Below are 18,485 nucleotides of genomic sequence, written 5' to 3' on the forward strand. Positions count from 1 at the left end.
AGCTGATGTATTGTCAGTGAGGATCTAGATGGAAGAGCCTTGAATGTAAGGGAGTAAGTGCTTGCATGCATTGTGGACTACTCAAAGCTCGAGCAGGTTTATATGCAGTCTTGACTCGTGTTTGGACCATTTCCCCTGTGCCAACTGTTGTTGGAAGTATGCCCCCTGTTATTTACCAGCCTTGTCCTCTTGGGGAGCCAGGGAGTGACACTCATGGAAAACCATCCCACTCTCCCAGGCCTCCTCCAGAATCAAAGACAAAGCAATGAGAAGGCCAGGGAAGACACACCTAAACTGCCTCAGACAAGAGTGATAGAATTAAGGAAACACCCCAGCCTCATCTGCATAGAAGATAGTACAGAGACATCTCCATTAGCATCAGACATCTCCACTGCTTTTAAACCCAGTCTGCTGAATCCAGAGACATATGAAGGGGTCAGCCTGTGAGTGCTGATTACCCAGTCCTTTCAGGTATGCTCTATTAGTGGGTATGAGTGTCTGTGTGTCTTGCTAAGGTGGGAAGAACCCCATCCTGAAGAACTTGGTTCCTGCAAGAGAGATCCAATGGAAGGGGGAAATGGCAGCAAGAAGAATTCAGCTCCATATGAGAGCACAAGTAAGCACAAGCAACCTCCCCCCAATTCCATAAGAGTAACCCTAATAAATGAGCATACCCCCAGAGTATTGGGAAAATCAGGTAAAAACCCCATCCCATCAGCGAGGTGTCCATTGTAATTTGTTTGGACGGCTGGCTCTGGTGGAAAGGCACCCTGTTGCAGAGCTTGTGTACTTGTGTCCACCATTATAGAGAGATGAGGACTTTTGAGGGAAGGGAAATGCGCCTGTGAATCTGACAGCTGGCTGGTGTGTACACTGAAGAGATCCAGTGTTGGAAACAAAGGAAGCACAGCCTGGTATGTGGTAGCTGCCATGTGCCCCATAAGTTTGAGGCACATTATGATGGGTATCACCTTGCTGCTGGTAATGGTCATAACAAGATTTCTTATATTGTTGAACCAGTGATTGGGAAAGATAGGCTTGAGCTGTTATAAAGTCTATATGAGCGCCTATGAACTCCAAAGATTGTGTGGGGCATAGTATGGATTTCTGCTTGTTGATAATGAAGCTGAGCGACTGAAGCATGGTCTTCGTGAATGTGATCATGCTTTGATGGTCCGTTGTGAGGAACCTCGGATAAGACAACCGTCTAGATAGGGGAATATTGTGATCCCATTGTGTCTTAGATATGCCATGGCTACCTCAAGGGTTTTGGAAAAGACTCTGGGGGCAGAGGAGAGTCCGAACAGGACAACTCTGTATTGAAAGTGGTCTGAGGCTACCGTAAATCATAGGAAGCGCCTATGTGCAGGGTGTATTGTGATGTGAAAATACGCACATTGAAGGTCGAAGGCTGCAAACCAGTCCCCCCCCCCCCCCCCCGGGCCAGTGCTAGAATTAGTCTTGTGAGCATGAGCATTTTCAAGCATTGCCTTCGAAGATATTTAATTGGCGCAGATCCAATATAGGTCTCCAACTTCCTGTTCTCTTTTTGGTGAGAAAGTAGTTCAAAAAAAAATTTTGTATTTCTGGGGACCTGCTCTGTGGCTCCTATTTTGAAAAGGTGTAAAACCACCTGGCGGAACACAGTCTGGTAAGGGGGGGGGGGTCCCAGAAGTGGGAGAGAAAGGGTGCAGAGGCTGGAGGAATTGCCCCGAAGGGGACGATTTCTAGAACTCACTGGTCTGTAGTGATTGCTGCCCACTAATCATAAAAGGGGTGCAAAGTGGTGGTGAAATATATTGTGCTCTCCTGGGACTGTAATTGGGAGAAGGTTGGGCAGACCCTCGACCAAATTTTCAAACGTGCTGCCTCAAGGCCTGGGTCGCAGAAGAGCAGTTGTTTGGGGCTCTCTTTCGATGGTTTTGAGGTCTCAAGGGGTTTTGCTCAAAGGGTCAGTATTGGTGTTGTCTAGTGAAGGTTGTGTCCCTGTCTTTTTCATAGGGTGTGTAACGCTTTCTTCGATAAGTGGGAGTATACATCCCCACTGTGAGAAGGGTATAGCGTGAATCTTTGCTGGAATGTAATGCTACAGCGAACAATTCTGCTTTGTTGAATGGCAGATCCTCTTACTTTGGCCTGGAGGCCCTTAGAGACTCCTGCTGCTTGCAGCCAAGAGACTCCTGCTGCTTACAGCCAAGATGAACATATCATCACGGATGTCGTGGTGGACCTAGCTGCAGTGTCTGCGGCATCCAGAGCCATTTGCGGCGCCGTACGGGATATAGTGTGACCCTCCTTAATGATTGCCTCGAGGATAGGTCTTTTATCCTCTGCAAGATTGTGCATGAGTTCTGTTAATTTCACGTAATTGTCAAAATCTTCAGGGCTTGCCAAGCGGCAGCGAGCCCTGCTCCCCAGCCGCGCAACTCGGCGCACTGCGCATGTGCTGACCGCGCTGTGTGGCTGTGCCAGCTTGTAATCTACTCACCACAGGCGAGTAGATTACACTAATTGTCAAGCCCTGAAAATTACAATTTGCAAGTAGTGCTGTATAGTTAAGATGGAGGGTTGATGAAGAGTATGCTTTTCTCCCAAACACATCCAGGTGTTTGTGCTCCTTGTCCTGTGTATGTGTTTTGTGTTGTAGGTTCTTAGACCTTTGATTGGCAGTGTCAACCACTAAGGAGTTTGGTTGAGGGTGCAGGTAGAGAAAGTCCATGCCTTTAGATGGAACAAAATACTTCCTATCGGCCCTTTTATTAGTTGGAGGGGCCATGGCAGATGTTTGCCAAACTTCATTGGCTGCCTCAAGGATTGCTTCATCTAGAGGCAGTGCAATTTTGGACTTCACAGAGGGCTGTAGATCCTTTAGGAGTTTGTGTTGTTTCTCCTGGACCTCTGCTAAAACTACCTCCTGACTGGTAGCCACCCTTTTAAATAGGTCCTGGAATTTCTTGATATCATCAATGGGTATTGGGTCATTTGGAATAACTGCTTCCTCAGGAGCGGAAGATGAAGCATCATTTGATGCTATATCAGGTGCACAGCTGGGTCATCCTAGCTCTGTCCTTCCTCTAGATCTGAGCCCTCAGACGGGGAATGTGCTCCATCTGAGTGCATGGAAAGCAGTGACCTTTGTCTGTGGTGCAGTGGAGGTGTGTCATGATGCCCAGTAACAGTAGGGGGACCATCAGCTGCGGTGAGTGTCATAGTATTGCCAGTGTGCCACGGAAGATATTGGTAATGCAGTGGTCTGTATGCCCTATAATGTGCGTGTGCCCTATCTGGGAAGGAGTGTTGTGAGGAGAACATGATTCCTGTATCCCTGTAGTAGGCACTGAATTGCGATAAGGACTGTGACCATAGCAAGCCCCTTGTTCGTAGTGGGGATCGTGAATGGTATTGGGGTAAAGGCTCACGAGGGGACAGGGTCCTAGGCCCCCTGGTGTCATGTCCTGGTTGTGCTTGTGTTTTGCGATCTGAGGAACAGCAATGGGATGCAGGCTTGTGACTTATTGCCACGCTGGTCAGCACTTGGCATGGGTGTAGCTGTGACCGCAGGGGATCTAGAGTTAGTGTGGGGTACTAAGTAGCAGCTAGAGATAGCCTTATCAGTTTTCTGTGCCACAGGCGAATGTTGTGCCATAGGTTGGCAATGTGCTGGAGATCTTGAGTATGCCCACGATGAGCCAGGTGCCCTTAATGCCAGTGGCACCTCTGTCACCACAGGGCCCGTGCTAGGTGCCCTTTTTGTGGCAGCTGATTTTGAGGGCTGTTTCGTGAGCTCGTCTTTGAGGCCGTTATTGAGAAGGCTTGAGACTTTGCTGTGCCTGGCTCATCTCCTTTGCTAATTCTTGAAAGTATAGAGCGAGCTGGTGAGGGTCTAGGTTCTGAGCATGTTCTCTGAGGAGAAAGGCTTGGATGTTTGTCCTGAGGAGAAGTTATTGCGAGCCCTTATTGCTCCCTTGACAATTATAGGGGTCCAAGGCTCTATCCATAGACTGTGTGCACACTGTGAGCTCCCCTTCTTTGCAAGCTCTGGTTGTGAGACCACAGCCATGGACACATTTCTGAGGTATGCGTGTCCTCCAAACAGTGTATACATTCGCTGTGGGCATCAGAGGCTGGCATAAATTCTTGGCATTTGCTGAATCTTTTCTCCTTACGAGAGCTTCTGGGAGACATGCCAGATTATCTGTAATTGTACAAGCAGCAGAGACTGCTCATGGGTCACTGGTTTCTGTTTCTTTTGCTTGCCACAATTTGCCACTGTGTGGTGGTAAAAGCTGGCGGCGGCAGCTCTTATTTCCTTTTTTTGGTTTGGTTGTTTTCTGTGTAAAGTGAAGGTAGTCCCGAGTGCCTTAGGACTATCTAATTTGATAAGGTGGTTCTTCTTTCTCCTGCATAGCACACAGAGGAGGAGAGAACACTGAGCTCCATCTGTGGCCGAGGGCGGCAAAGGAGGAACAGAGGAGAAGCGGGCTGCACCCGCTACTTTAAAGGCAGGAGGAAGCCTGCCTGATTACTGCGCAGCCTGCCTGATTACTGCTCTCAGTCTCCGATCTGTGATGCCAGGACAAGCCTGACACCAACTGTGGAGTACCCACAGGGAAATCACTCAAAGAATTTGCCAGACCAGAGAAGGTCTCCTGCCACCAGCCTCAAGCACATGCTACCAGCTGGCTGCTCCAGCAGGCACCCTGCCTTGCCCTCCTCACCAAACCGGCTGGGCTGCTTGCTTACTCAGCTGCTGGCATCTCCCTGGGCATCACAGGCTCCAGCTCTTGCTGCAGGGCTTAGGCCCAGCTTGCCATGGGCTGCTGCAGGACTTCAATCCCGTCTCGCACTCCTAGGGGCTGCCACAGGGCTCCAGTCTCCAGGGGGCTGCTACGGGGCTCTGGCCCCACACTCCTGGGGATTGTCAGAAGGTGCCAGCCCCATGCTACCAGGGGGCTCCAGCCCCAACCCCACATTCCTCAGTCTTGCACTACTGCAGGTGGCTCTAGCCCCAGTCCTGCACTGCCGACTCTGTTTTTCCCCAACCCCAGCTGGCCTTCCTGCCCTTAGGCTCCTGGGCTCTTTGGTCCAGGAGCATCCATGGTCCTGCCAAACCATGGATGTTGCCAGACCAGAGAATACTGATATTCAGAGGCACAACTTATAAGTCTATTGGCTAAAAATGCAATTTTTCTCCTAGAAGCTACCTTCAAATTTGTCAATTTCAAACAAAAAGCCTGGGTGGCAGTAAGAGCGCGCACATATAACATACATTCACAAAACAGAGGCGGTGATAGTGGGTGTCCATCTGAACTTTTAGTCCAGGGATTAGGACAACTCTCTGGGATGTGCGAGACCCAGACTCAATTCTCCCCTCTGCCCGATGTGGAATTAGAAGCCTGAACTTTAGTCTCCCACAAAGAGGGAACAATGTTATTAGGAGTTCTTTTTATGGTTGAAAAAAGATAGACCCCCCCCTAAGTGGAATACTTCAGAGTTGAACCCAAGATGCTGATTTGCTAACCAGGAACTAATGTTCAAGACAAGATAAGACTGGAAGGAAAAGATAATCACTGGAGAAATGTAAGGCCATAACAATCCATCTAAAAGACACTGTTTAAACTGCTTTTTTCCCCTACTCTTCCATTCCAATATTTCTACAAACATTTCATAACAGTCTGAGCATGCAAATACCTACCAACACCACTTCATATCAAGGATGATATCATGAATGGCATCAGTTAACGTTTGAACATTTTCAAACTTCATCCCTCTGCTAAAATAAAAAAAGTTAAAAGTAAATTTAGTTTCACCTAGAAAAATGATGCAATAGGACACAAGTCAAGTACAAACAAATATATATCTAACTAAATTTGAAAATTTATTCAGAGCAGTTCTCAGGCAATGTACAAAGTTTATGAAAATCTTTTCAAATGCCAGTTGCAAATTCAATCATATAAATATTATACTCAAAACAGCTACATTATAGCCACGCCTATCTTCCCTCCAGCCTCTCAATTTTCTGCATGACTCTGGGCTGCGTTCGCCTATAAGAGAGGATTTGGGGCAGCAATTAGGCTGTGTCTAAACTACATGCCTCTGTCGTCCGAGGCATGTAGATTAGACACATAGGCAAAGTCAAATGAAGCCGCGATTTAAATGATCGCGGCTTCATTTAAATTTACATGGCTGTCGCGCTGAGCCGACAAACATCTGATCAGCTGTTTGTCCGCTCAGCGCGCTAGTCTGGATGCTCCCCTGCCGACATCAAAGCCCTTTGTCGGCAGCCCCGTTATTCCTCGTGGGATGAGGTTTACCGGGGCTGCCGACAAAGGGCTTTGATGTCGGCAGGGGAGCGTCCAGACTAGCGCGCTGAGCGGACAAACAGCTGATCAGATGTTTGTCGGCTCAGCGCAGCAGCCATGTAAATTTAAATGAAGCCGCGATCATTTAAATCGCGGCTTCATTTGACTTTGCCAAAACAACAAATCTACATGGCTCCGTCGACAGAGCCATGTAGTTTAGACGTACCCTTACAGTATAAGGCTAAAGTATGAAACAGAAGTAAAACAAAAAAGTGACAAAAGATAAAGTCTTTACATTCGTGTCATTTTTCATCATGAGAGCCTGACAAGACAATGGATGTAGAGATCCTTTCACCCATTATCAGAGTGAAGCCATCTCAGTACTGGAATGTAAAAGGTAATCTGTTCCAGCAACATCATAACAGGATCCAACATCCTCCTGCATGTCCAGACCCACTAGAAAAAGATTTCCCACGCCTGATTTACAAGGAGCAATATTTCTGTCTGTGAAAGTCAATGCACTTCACAGACTATTAAGAGAATGGTTTCCCCTCCCCTCAACATTTCTTTCCTGGTAGCAAATACTACAAGAAGACACATCAGAAAGCCCGCTTACCAGTGCTCATGGAAGTCAAAGGAAACATAAGTGAGGTTTGAATTGTTGTACAGTAACACTTGTTTAAGGTAAGCATCTCCAATAATCTTCTCTCGTCCAGTCTGATCCACCAAATTAATAATCACCTATTCAAAAATTAAATAAGTCAACAGTTGGAAACCTTAGTGAAGATACTTGCAGAATTACACTCTGTAAGGCAATGTACAAATTACAAAATCATGAAACATGATAAAAATGAGACTTAAGTAATTGGGCTCAGCTTATCTAGCAGGTTCTCTCTAGACATTTTTTCTAAATTTTGTTTTTGAACTCAAGTGATTAGGTTAACTGCTGTAGTTAATCTCATCTCAAATAAAAAACTATTGCTCATTTGACAAACCCAATTAAAAAAAACGTACCCAAAAACTGTAGGTTCAATTACTGTTTTCTGAAATTGCTGTATAATTCAGAAAAATCAAGTGCTATACCTGAAGTTCTAATTTTTTATGGTTCTTTTAAGTACTCCAATTGTTTAAATATACTTTAACTATTTCATACTTCAACTATTTCATACCACATGTTAAGTTTTAGTAATAAATACACTCATAGAAGTAGTGTCAGCCTAAAACTTACTTGTTTCTTGTAAATTTTCAGTTGTTCTTCAAAGTGTGCACAGAAATAGGGTACAGTTTCCTTTTCACCTACAAGGTAGAAGGATACTGTGAAGAACTAATAATTTCATTTGATTCATATTCAAGGCATGAACTCTTATTCAAGTTTGTATTATTAGGTACCTTGAGTTTAAAAAAAAACAAACAAACCTGTGTGTGAATGAAAATAGAATAATACATTCTACAGAATCATATCAACACCAATTCCCTACATCAGATGAACACCCTTCACTTCAGAAATATCTTAAATGTTAATCTTGTAAGCATTTAAACAGGATAGCACAACACCTGCTAAAGAATAATAATAAAAAAGGGTTCACAATCCCCAACAAAGTAGACTATATTCTTAAAGATGTCATGTCACAGACTAGGAGAAACTATTTGGAATACATTTAACCAACAAGGTAGGATTTCAACCTTAACCCGTATGCCTCACTTGTTAAGAGTGAGGCTTAATGGTTACACATTCACATCCTTAATTCACACCCCCTCCAGTCCAAACTGCAGGACAATGTAAAAGTGTCCCCACTGACCCAACCAAGATCAAAGCTCCATTCAGTTAGATGCTGTGCAAACATATAGAAAAAAGTAAGACAATCCCCTTTCAAGAGAAAATGCCCAAGACAAAATAAGAAATCCCCTCTCCTGAAGAGATTACAGTCAAACATTCACTGTTACTCCTCAATCAGCAAATAAGCACAGATTGTTCAGAACTATATATAGCTATCAGAAATAGGAGGTGATACATTATCTCACACACACAAACCCAATTTGGCTGAATTACACACTTGTGAATATCTAATCAATTGATTATGAACCCTGTCTATTTTTCTGATCCTATGGCAATACACTTTTCTCTTCTTTATTTTTCCTTTTGTAATAATGAACATCTTGTACTCCTGGGGGAATCCCATGTTAAAAAATTAAAAATTCTTCCAAATTCTGTGTTTTATTGTATTTTGATAAAATAACATAAAACAGTAATTTATTTCAAAATACCTTTGAGCAAGTATATATGTCTGTAAAAATACAGACAACAACAAAGATTCAAGAAATGGTGAGGCTGTTTGGAAGCGGCTGTTCTGTTCTAACATTACATTTTGCCCTGATGGGTAAAAGACAAAATTGCAGCAATTTTCTGTGGAGGAAAATAAACATGCATGGAACATGAATTCTAGAGTAGCACAGAATTCCTCCAGGAGTAAAACTTGGATACAGAGTACTCGCCAAACTCAACCTTTGGCATTTCATTCTGGAGATCCACCCAAATTGGGTACACATGACCTGCACCAACTCTCTCTCTCTGTGCCACTAAGATGACACAAAAAATAGAAGCGTTCTGAGTTGGAGAGAGAACAATTAACATACTGTGTCAAATTTGACACAGTAGGACCTTCTGGATTCTGTTTAACTTTTTAGATTATTTCTAAATGTCCATCCTAGAACTCACTGTCAGTACTATGTTGTAAATTAAATCCTACCCAATTAGAAGAAGCAATCCTTACAGATCAGGAAGAGGAATCTGATCTCTAAAGTCTTTTGCATTTCTGTTTCCAAAGCAGAACACCAGACTCTCCCCCTTGCCAACCTTGAACAGCATTAGTATGATTGGGGCATGAAAGAGGGATGGAAGTGCATACGGTTATGAGTTCGGAACTCTATTAATCCTCCTCTATTTGGGAGAAATAGGAATTCCCTAACCAAATTCTGAATTTAAATCAAGGACAGAAGTTATTTTAATTTTGACCAACTCACCATCATTACTTTTAGTTGAAAATTAAGTGATAATCAGAGTTCAACAGAATAACTAAGTGTTCAAACTGGTTATTCTTAAGTGATCTGGTATGTTTTACAAGTTCCATGGATTACCAATACTTACTCTTGTCCAGTCGTGGTCGTGGGTTGTACCTGTATCCAACCTGACTCCAAAATACTGGCACAGAGCCCCGTGTTTGAATAAATGAGAGAGTATGATTATGGACATGAATCAATTGTTCTGTCTCCACATAATTTGCCACATTCCCATTTTTATCAACACCTCTTCGCTTATACCGCATCCCTACAAAATGAAGAAATATATTGATCAGTTTATTCAAGAAAGTTGGGGTTTTTAAAAAAAATAAATAATCCTAGATACAGTTCTTCTGTACACTTCTGCAAAGCATTTTTGGTGGTGAGGAAATAAATGATATGAAGCAACACAAATCAGTCAGACTATCCAAACCGGCAATAACACTGCTGTTAGGTTCCTCTTCTGGCTCCCCTCTCGTGTTTTATTTTAAAATTTGGTAGAGATGGAACGACACTTTGGTTTTTAGTTCTTATTCTCCCCTGCAACTATTCCCAAGGGCTCTTTTTGTCTAAACAGCCTATGCACCTGTACTGCAGCAGGATCTTAGCTGCAAGAAGAGTAATATCATTAGGATATTCCTGGACAAAACAAAGAGATAATGTTACTTTGATAACATCTCTTTCATTCTTCCCTTCCCCTTCTATCTCTAAACACTGTTGCAGTGAGTGTTAACTTCATAGTAGCACAGAAACAAGATTAAGAATTAATTTTTTATTTGTGAGCATTGGGCTCTACTACTGGAGCAGCTCTATAGCAGGAGTTTAACTATATGAAAAAGTTTAAGAGCTGTCAGAGTGGTCTGAAGGTAATTTATAAGTCCTGTGATAATTAAATAGTGTGATCTAAAGTAATTAATCAGTTTCAAAAGGCATGTAACCTTGACAGAGCAGAACGAACATGTTCACACGGTAGAAAGCAAAACCTAAAAACTAAAAAAAAACCAAAAATACTAGATTGAAAGTCAAACTACAGATCTTTAACAGATGCTTCAATTTATAAAACAGTAATGAAGAAAGTTCCATGAGTAGCTTCAAGATTTAAGATGGGCAGAATGGTTCATTAGCAAATTAAAACAAACATTTTTAATCTATATACCTAGCTCTGCACATTTTAAACATTTCTTTATACTGCAGATATTATACTTTGTTTTTCTATCCACTGTCCTTTGATCTGATGGCCAAGTGTAATAGTTTGGAAAATGTTATAATGGTTTAAATCTCTATGCCAAAGGCAAGAAAGAGTAATTACATCCATATTAAGTATGAAACTAAATTTGTATGGAAATGTAATTCCACAATATCAGAGTAAGAATCAATCCCTGAAGCAGCACTCAACTTCTGAACTGAAGAGCATTAAACAAACAAATACTGTAGGATGACATAGTGGGGGCATTGGAAGGAAATTAGTTAACTAATTTTAAAACACTATTTTTCCCAAAAGTTTTAAGATACCTAGAATGAGAATAGCAAGAACTAAAAACAAAGCTTAAATCTATTGGTATGTACAGATTTTAAGTAACTAATTTTCAATAGCATTTTAGGTATGCTTCAATTGTTTCTCACTTATCAAACTATGGAGTGTGGTTCAGGATTTATCATGCAGCACTACTACTATTTTCTACACTCTACTTACCAGCTCTGTGTCGACTTCGGCGTGAGACAAGTGCTACCAGAAATCGTGGGTGAATATCATCTACACAAGTTGACTCCTGAGGTGGAGTCTCTGGACTACTTTTCTCATCATCAGATGTATCACTGTAATTAACTACAAGCTCTTCAATCTGTACAAATCCCTGAATGATAGGTATAATCCAAGAGTCCACTTCTGTATTCTGTAAATTACAAAAAATATTTACAACTCTAGCAGTTTTAACAATTATTCTAATCTAGCAGTTTCTGATATTGTTACTTCTTCAGGTGAGCTTGGTGCTACTATAAAAGCCAGAGAAGTCTTTTCAAAACTAAGATTCAATCCCAACAACATTTTGAGAATCCTCTACCTCTTCATTTTGTACCAATACCTTCTTTGCTTTCTCTTGCAATGGCTCTTTTATTTAATCAGATGAACCAGAGGCTGGGGGGAGGGGGAGGATGATTGGGGAATTTTGGGGGGCGGGGGATAAGGGATTATGAGATAAGAATTACACATTCCATTTATCTTTGTTAACTAGTTGCAATAAATGGAACAAGTTCTGCAGATCAAATGCACAGAGATCAAAATTAATTTCAGAGACAACCACTAATACTACTTTGAAGAGCTAGACATTTGTGCAAAGTCATGCACTACACAAAGTACTTAACCACACAGAATAAAAGAATAACCAAAAAAAAAATTAAAATCTTAAATTCTGTATATATGGTTTAGATTAGTTTCCCCTTTATTTCCGTTTATCATTTATATTTAACTTATATTCTAAATGAACACACAAACCAAGAAAAAGTAATCGAGTTAAGAAACACAACTGATTGTAGTTGTATTCTCTAAAACAGTGGCTCCCAAACTGTGGTGAGCAGACCCTAGGAGGGCACAGAGGAATGTTTGGAAAGACACACACACAGCAGGAGGGTGGGGATAAATGCTGCACCCATAGCCCCAGTTCCACCCACACTCTGTCGCCAGCCCAGCTCTCTCCTCTTTCCCTCTTTGCCCACAAATCAGGTCTGCTTCCATCCCCAATTTTGTCCCCAGCTCTGCCTTCAGCCCAAGCTCCTCTGCTGAGCCAACTGTGCAGTAATGGAGGAGGATCACAGGCAGATATTATTGGTAAGGGAGAGGGGGGCAAGAGGAAAAGTTTGGACACCACTTCTCTAAAAGGACGTCTCTGTTGAAGTAACCTGTGATTTATGCATCATAAGTCATCAAGTTCCTGATTTCCCTGCAAATTGTGGTATGAGTTTGCCCTAAACTATCCTCTTTTTGGCTCAAAAATAGACACGGTCATATTTGCAGCTAACGGAAATATAACTGAAACCAATTTAGTACATTTTACACCTTGTGATGAAATCTTTACATATTTAGTCCATGATCTTGCAAGTCTCACCATATGAGAAGGCTCCCACAGGAAGACGGAACATTTGACAGCCACTTTTCTTTTGTTTTTTTAAAACCACACGACAAGGCAAGCAGTAAACTTTGTTTTGAAGTTTCTACTGGTCCCAACTAGTTGGCTTTAACACTTAAATCTTTGTGATATATTGAACTACGTTCATATATGAGCTTGCAAATCTAGAAGACAGTCTTAACAATGCATTTCTAATTCATCATTGTATGTAAGGAAAAGATTAAATGGATCATTTGCTGCTTATTCATTTATGTAACAGCCATACATAGCTCAGAATAGGGATGTTAAATTTAGGTTAATCGACTAATCAATGGATTTTTCACCGACTAGTCGATAAGTGGGGGAGCTGCAGTGGGATTAGCTCTCAGCCCAGGAGATAACCCCGCTGCGGCCAGGAGCTAACCCTGCTGCAGGTCTGCCTTTTAAATGTATTAAGAGCTTGACAGGGCAGGGGGGTAGCTGGGACCAAGCAGGCTTACGCCCAGTTCCAGAAGCTGCGCCTCTGCTTTTTAAATGTATTAATAGCCAACGGGGGCGGGGGAGAGACCTGGCACGAGCTGGGAATCAGCTGTTCCGGCTCACGCTGGGTCCCTCCTACTGCACTTTAGCCTTTTAAATGTATTAAGAGCCGGCTAGCTCTTAATACATTTAAAAACAAGAAGCGCAGGCAGGCACTCATTTAAAAATCAGTAGCCTACCTGGTCCCAGGTATCCCCATGCCTCCTTTGCCTCCCCCCGCCACAGAGATGGTGCTGGGGGAACTACCTTTTAAGCTGGCTACCCCCAGCAGCAGCTCCTGCTTACCCCCCTTCCTGCCTCTAGAAAGCAACTAGTCGAGGGACTAGTCAACTATCTAATAAGTCGACTGGTCACTTACACCCCTAGCTCAGAATACTTTGATGCACAGTACCATTTTGTTATATTGAATAGTATTATTATTTATTTGCATTACTATAGCACAAAAAGTACTCATCAAGGACCAGGATGCCACTGTGCTGAGTATTTCACGTCAACAGCCTACATGGGCAGCCAGCCAACCAGGAAAAGAGGCGCCCCTACGCTGCCATGGTGCCTGAAGTCCTCCTCTCAAGTATTCTACCAGGCAGGCTGCCAAGGTTCTGGGTAGCCCAGCACACAAGCTACCAGGGAAACAGGCAGGTTTCTGTTGGACGTTTAGTTAAAAAAAAAAAAATCAATATAATCTCTGCATTTTCCTTTAGACAATTACATCAGAAAATTTCTGACTGTCTTGACTGAACAATGCTCAGCTTTACTTATGAGTGAATATTTAAAATGCACTTCTTAGAAAACAATTACTCACATCAATATTGATGAGATCCTGGATCATGTGTTTGTTCCAAAAGAATCTATCATCAACCTATAAGAGAATAAAAATGACAGCATTGTAACCATGTTTTTCAGAGCCTCTCAGACACCCATGTGATCCCAAACATGAATTAGCTATCCAGTAACTAATTTCTCACTCTTTTTAATCCAAATTATTACAAACCAATCTCAGACCAAGACATGTTCTTGTTAGTTTTGAATTTTGCTTTCATTATGTAGAATCCTAATGTAGGACCAGTTGATGTTTTATACTAGCTGATGATGTGGCTTTTAAAGTTTCAAAAATCAATACTAGCACAGTATGCTGAAAATACAGACTGAGCAGTCATGTTCTGATAAATACGTACTTTCCTCCACAGTGGCAAGTTAGTCTTCTCACATGAGCTTTGCCTCTGGACAGAGTTCGTTAGATCATAAGTCACACTGTAATAAAAGGAGTCTGAATCCATGAACATTTTGAAGAGTTCTTCTAATAACCTCTTCTCCAGTTTTTCCTTCTCCTTGCTTTCTTTTATCTGAATGTCAGAAGAATACCATTACCTGACTTTTACCTATTAAAATGGTAAAAATATTTGCAGAACACTAATAAAAACAAATTTTCTTAATGGAGTGCCCATGCAGATGGAGACAAGATCAAAATTTAATATAAATAGTTGTCATCAGAGTATAAAAAGGTTCCTCAATATATTGGGCACAAATGTAACTTCCCTTGTCCATTCCATGTACTGTAAAAGCATTTTTGCCAAGAACAATATCCAGAAGACCACGCAAGCAAGGTAGACATGGACACATTTTATTGACAACTTCGGAAATTTTATTGAAACTATCGGTCTAACAAAATATTTTACTAAATTACTCAGGTTTAGTCTATTTAACTTTATTCAAGGTTTCAACCTACTTAATATTGCAATGGAGATTTCTATTTAGTAAATTTTTCCTGCATGACGAAATGACATCATCACGTCATCTGCATCCACAGGCGCCAAGCCCCACCCACTCCCAGCCTGGCTTCCCCAGGGGCCATGTGCAGGAAGGATGTTAAAGACTAGTAGTCGACTGTCCAATACACATTTGCTTATCAGATAGTTTTTTGACTAGTCGATAGGCACTTCCACTGGGGCTCTTGTACATTTCAAAGGAGGAATGTGAACACTGTGTACAGCCTGGGGCCAGCATGAAGACCCACTGACTCCAGGCTGCACACGGGTGTCTTCTCGGAAATGCACTAAGTACCCAGGGCTGCATGCCGCTAGGAGCCCAGGGTCAGCTGCGGCATTTCCCAGGAAGCCTGGGGTCAGCTGGGGACTTACTTCCCAGCTGACCCTGGGCTCCCCGCAGCTGCCCCTTCAAATCCCGCAGATGTGTTGTTCAAAGGGACAGCTGCTGCACAGCTGATCCCGGGCTCCCGCGACATTTCCCCAGAACCTGGCTGATCTGGGGACTCCCCAGCTGACATAAGCATATAAGCGTAGCAGGGAGCCCAGACCATGGCTCTGAAATAGAAGGCACCCGCGTGCAGCCAGAGTCAGCAAGACTTCCTGCTGGCCCCAGGCTGTACGGAGAGCTCCGCATTCCTCGTTTGACACAGGGTCTCTTGTACATTTCAAAGAAGGAGTGCGTAAGTGCCCATCAACTAGTCAATTAACTGCATTTTAACATCCTTAATGTGTAAAGCTGGGGCTGCCATGCTGCAGCCCTGGCCCTCCCTTCCCCAGCAGGCGGGGGGGGGCGGGGGAAGACCCAGGGGAAGGGGTCGGCTTGGCCCTCCCCAGCAGCCAGGAGCAGGGGAAGGGGGTCGGGAAGGGGAAAGCCAGAGCTTGGAAGCTGGGGGGGGGACGGACGGAAGGTTGGTGAGCATAGCACCCGGAGGGCAGACACCTAATATTACATGAAAATCAAATGAATGAGTAGGAGGACTAAAATGAAACACTAAGGAGGGAAGTCAACTTGTTTTCTTTGACTTAAACAAGTGTTATAAACCCCTACATAATTCTAGGTTTTTATGGGTTTTCTTTACATAGTGTACTATTTTACTCTGGTCATCCACCATAACCTTCAAATCACTTAATCAAAAATGCTTTGAAAAGACACAAACTAAATAGTAAATCCTTACCTTCTTTTTATTTGATGCAGACACATTTGATTTAATTTGAGTAAAGGTCTTGAGTAGAAATTTAGATTCATCTGGAGACTGTGTAATCTTCTCTGTCTTATTTATTCCAAAGTGATGCTTTTTACAGAGCTGAATAATAAAAAGAGTATGTAAATTACAGTTGATACTTACCATATAACAGCAATTATATTTCATTAACATGTCATTAAGATCTCAGGTAAGAAAAAATAAGGCTAATATCTTCATCGGATTAAATACAAGTTCAACAAGTATTTACATTTTTCCAACTACTTCTTGCTGTTTTAACTGCATGTTTTATGGTGGGTTTCTTATTCACTGCAATAACTACTTAAAACAAAAAAGGTAATAAAAAAAATCAAACCATGTTAAGCATTTTGATATGTACAGTACAAGCATGCTCCCACAAAGAATGCCAGTCAATAATGAACTGCCACTAAACAATACAAACATGAATAATAAAAAGATCTGTTAATTGCTATGCTAGACTTTGCAAGTCAGATGGTTACTTTAAATTTCTGAATAAATTTTTTAAAGAGGGTAATGCTAGTTAATAACAGTATCCCCGTAGATAATTCTGCAAGAGTCAAGTCATTCACTCCGGAACTCAATGTTGTTTATTCCTTACCCTACCAGTGCACAATTCCAAAACTCTGTTCAAATTTCTCTTTGATAGCTAAAACAGAATCATTATTTGATACATAAAAGAGAATAACTTTCTTCTGTTAAGTGAATTAATCTTTTCAGAACTGTGTCCCTACAAAAGACTGCAGATTTAAGATGATACAGTTAAAGAACGGAATACATAAACTGAGTGTTTCATTTTCAATTTACACAAAAATACTTTTAATCTAAAAATTCCAGTGTATATTGGTAAGGAAAGGAACTGCACACTTATGGTGCCTCCATCTCCCACTGAACCTTTCTAGGACACATGCTCCCTTCTATCCTCATCTTGGTGTGTGGCATGGCATACCAGCAGTTACTTTTATTTCTCTCTGCCTCCCTAAGGCAAAATGTAAATTTTTCCATAGGCATCAATAAATACCAAAGATTCTTCAGTCCAGCTCTTAAATTCAATTTGCCTTGAACAAACAAAAACGGATCATTTTACAGAAAGAAAAAGTAAAACAGGTCACCTTCTAACTTGCTTAACTGTATCTTTAGACTGGCTATAAACTTAAAAAGGTACATAATTCCAAGATTTAGATTTACAGCATCATCATAATTAGTTGTTTTTCCCCAATCTCCTCCAGGGAACAAGTCTAACAAGTACTTATATGTGCCAGAGAAGCTTCTTTATGGCTAAAGGAAGGGTTTTTTACCTTATATAGCTATTTACAGTATTGAATGTTTATCATGTGCTGTACTGTTAAAATAGCAAAACTTATCAGAAGTCCTGATATTCAATGTTTTTTCTAAAGCTCCACTTTCCCACCTAAAGTCAGGGGATTATGTGAGAATTTCAGCTTTCATTTACAGTGCTCTCCTTATGCACATGGAGAGACTCAACATGAACCCTAACGGCACAAAATACAGAAGCCAAATGAAAATACAACTTCAAAAATCTTGAATTTTTAAACCAAATGATGGTCAGATTTTAGCAATACTGCCAGAGAAAACTGCAAGGGCAGACCAAGGTAAGCCTCATGAGCACTGCAATAAAGAAAAAAAAATAAGGCTCTCCAATTTAGTGATAAGGTACTACACATTAAGCATTTGTTTACCTTTCGGGCAAAGTATCTTCCTTATGATCAAGTGATGTTTTTTAGATTTTATTCCAAATATACCACAGTGTTCCCTGTAAGCTGTGCACTTGTACGGCTGCTCAGGAGAGATTCAAATGCTGCCCAGATGAGAAGCAGAGTGCCCATAGCTAGGTTTTTTGTTTCTACTGATGATGCACATTCACACGTGCCTTGGTACACACAAAAATTTATCCTGCACTTGGATGGAAAACATTACAGGGAACATTGACCACAATATGTAATTTCCCTTCCTAATTTAGAGTATCTTTTCAGAAGTAACAAAATACAGGACAATGTAGCACTTTAAAGACTAACAAGATGGTTTATTAGATGAAGAGCTTTCGTGGGCCAGACCCACTTCCTCAGATCAAATAGTGGAAGAAAATAGTCACAACCATATATACCAAAGGATACAATTAAAAAAAAAAAAAGAACACATATGAAAAGGACAAATCAAATTTCAGAACAGAAGGGGTATGCGGGGGGGAGGGGAGAAGGAAGGTGAATGTCTGTGAGCTAATGGTATTAGAGGTGATCATTGGGGAAGCCATTTTATCCCCTGGCTAATAGCCTTTTATGGACCTAACCTCCATGAAATTATCTAGCTTCTCTTTAAACTCTATTATAGTCCTAGCCTTCACAGCCTCCTCTGGCAAGGAGTTCCACAGGTTGACTACACGCTGTGTGAAGAAGAACTTTCTTTTATTAGTTTTAAACCTGCTACCCATTAATTTCATTTGGTGTCCTCTAGTTCTTCTATTTAGGGAACTAATAAATA

At 41.6% G+C, this 18,485-nt stretch overlaps 1 protein-coding gene across 1 annotated transcript in view; it reads right to left on the reverse strand.

Annotated features, from left to right (window-relative positions):
- Window positions 1-18,485, reverse strand: part of INPP5F (inositol polyphosphate-5-phosphatase F) — an 88,897-nt gene that overhangs the window by 26,322 nt on the left and 44,090 nt on the right. The window contains exons 4-11 of the mRNA XM_075935359.2: window positions 15,942-16,070; window positions 14,176-14,343; window positions 13,803-13,859; window positions 11,053-11,251; window positions 9,448-9,627; window positions 7,531-7,598; window positions 6,919-7,043; window positions 5,696-5,773 (exon numbers count right to left, since the gene is read on the reverse strand). Coding sequence (XP_075791474.1) covers window positions 5,696-5,773; window positions 6,919-7,043; window positions 7,531-7,598; window positions 9,448-9,627; window positions 11,053-11,251; window positions 13,803-13,859; window positions 14,176-14,343; window positions 15,942-16,070 — 1,004 coding nt within the window. The remainder of the gene's footprint in view (window positions 1-5,695; window positions 5,774-6,918; window positions 7,044-7,530; window positions 7,599-9,447; window positions 9,628-11,052; window positions 11,252-13,802; window positions 13,860-14,175; window positions 14,344-15,941; window positions 16,071-18,485) is intronic.

The sequence above is a fragment of the Pelodiscus sinensis genome, chromosome 8 (genome assembly GCF_052426305.1).
Source record: "Pelodiscus sinensis isolate ZL-2025 chromosome 8, ASM5242630v1, whole genome shotgun sequence".
NCBI lineage: Eukaryota > Metazoa > Chordata > Testudines > Trionychidae > Pelodiscus > Pelodiscus sinensis.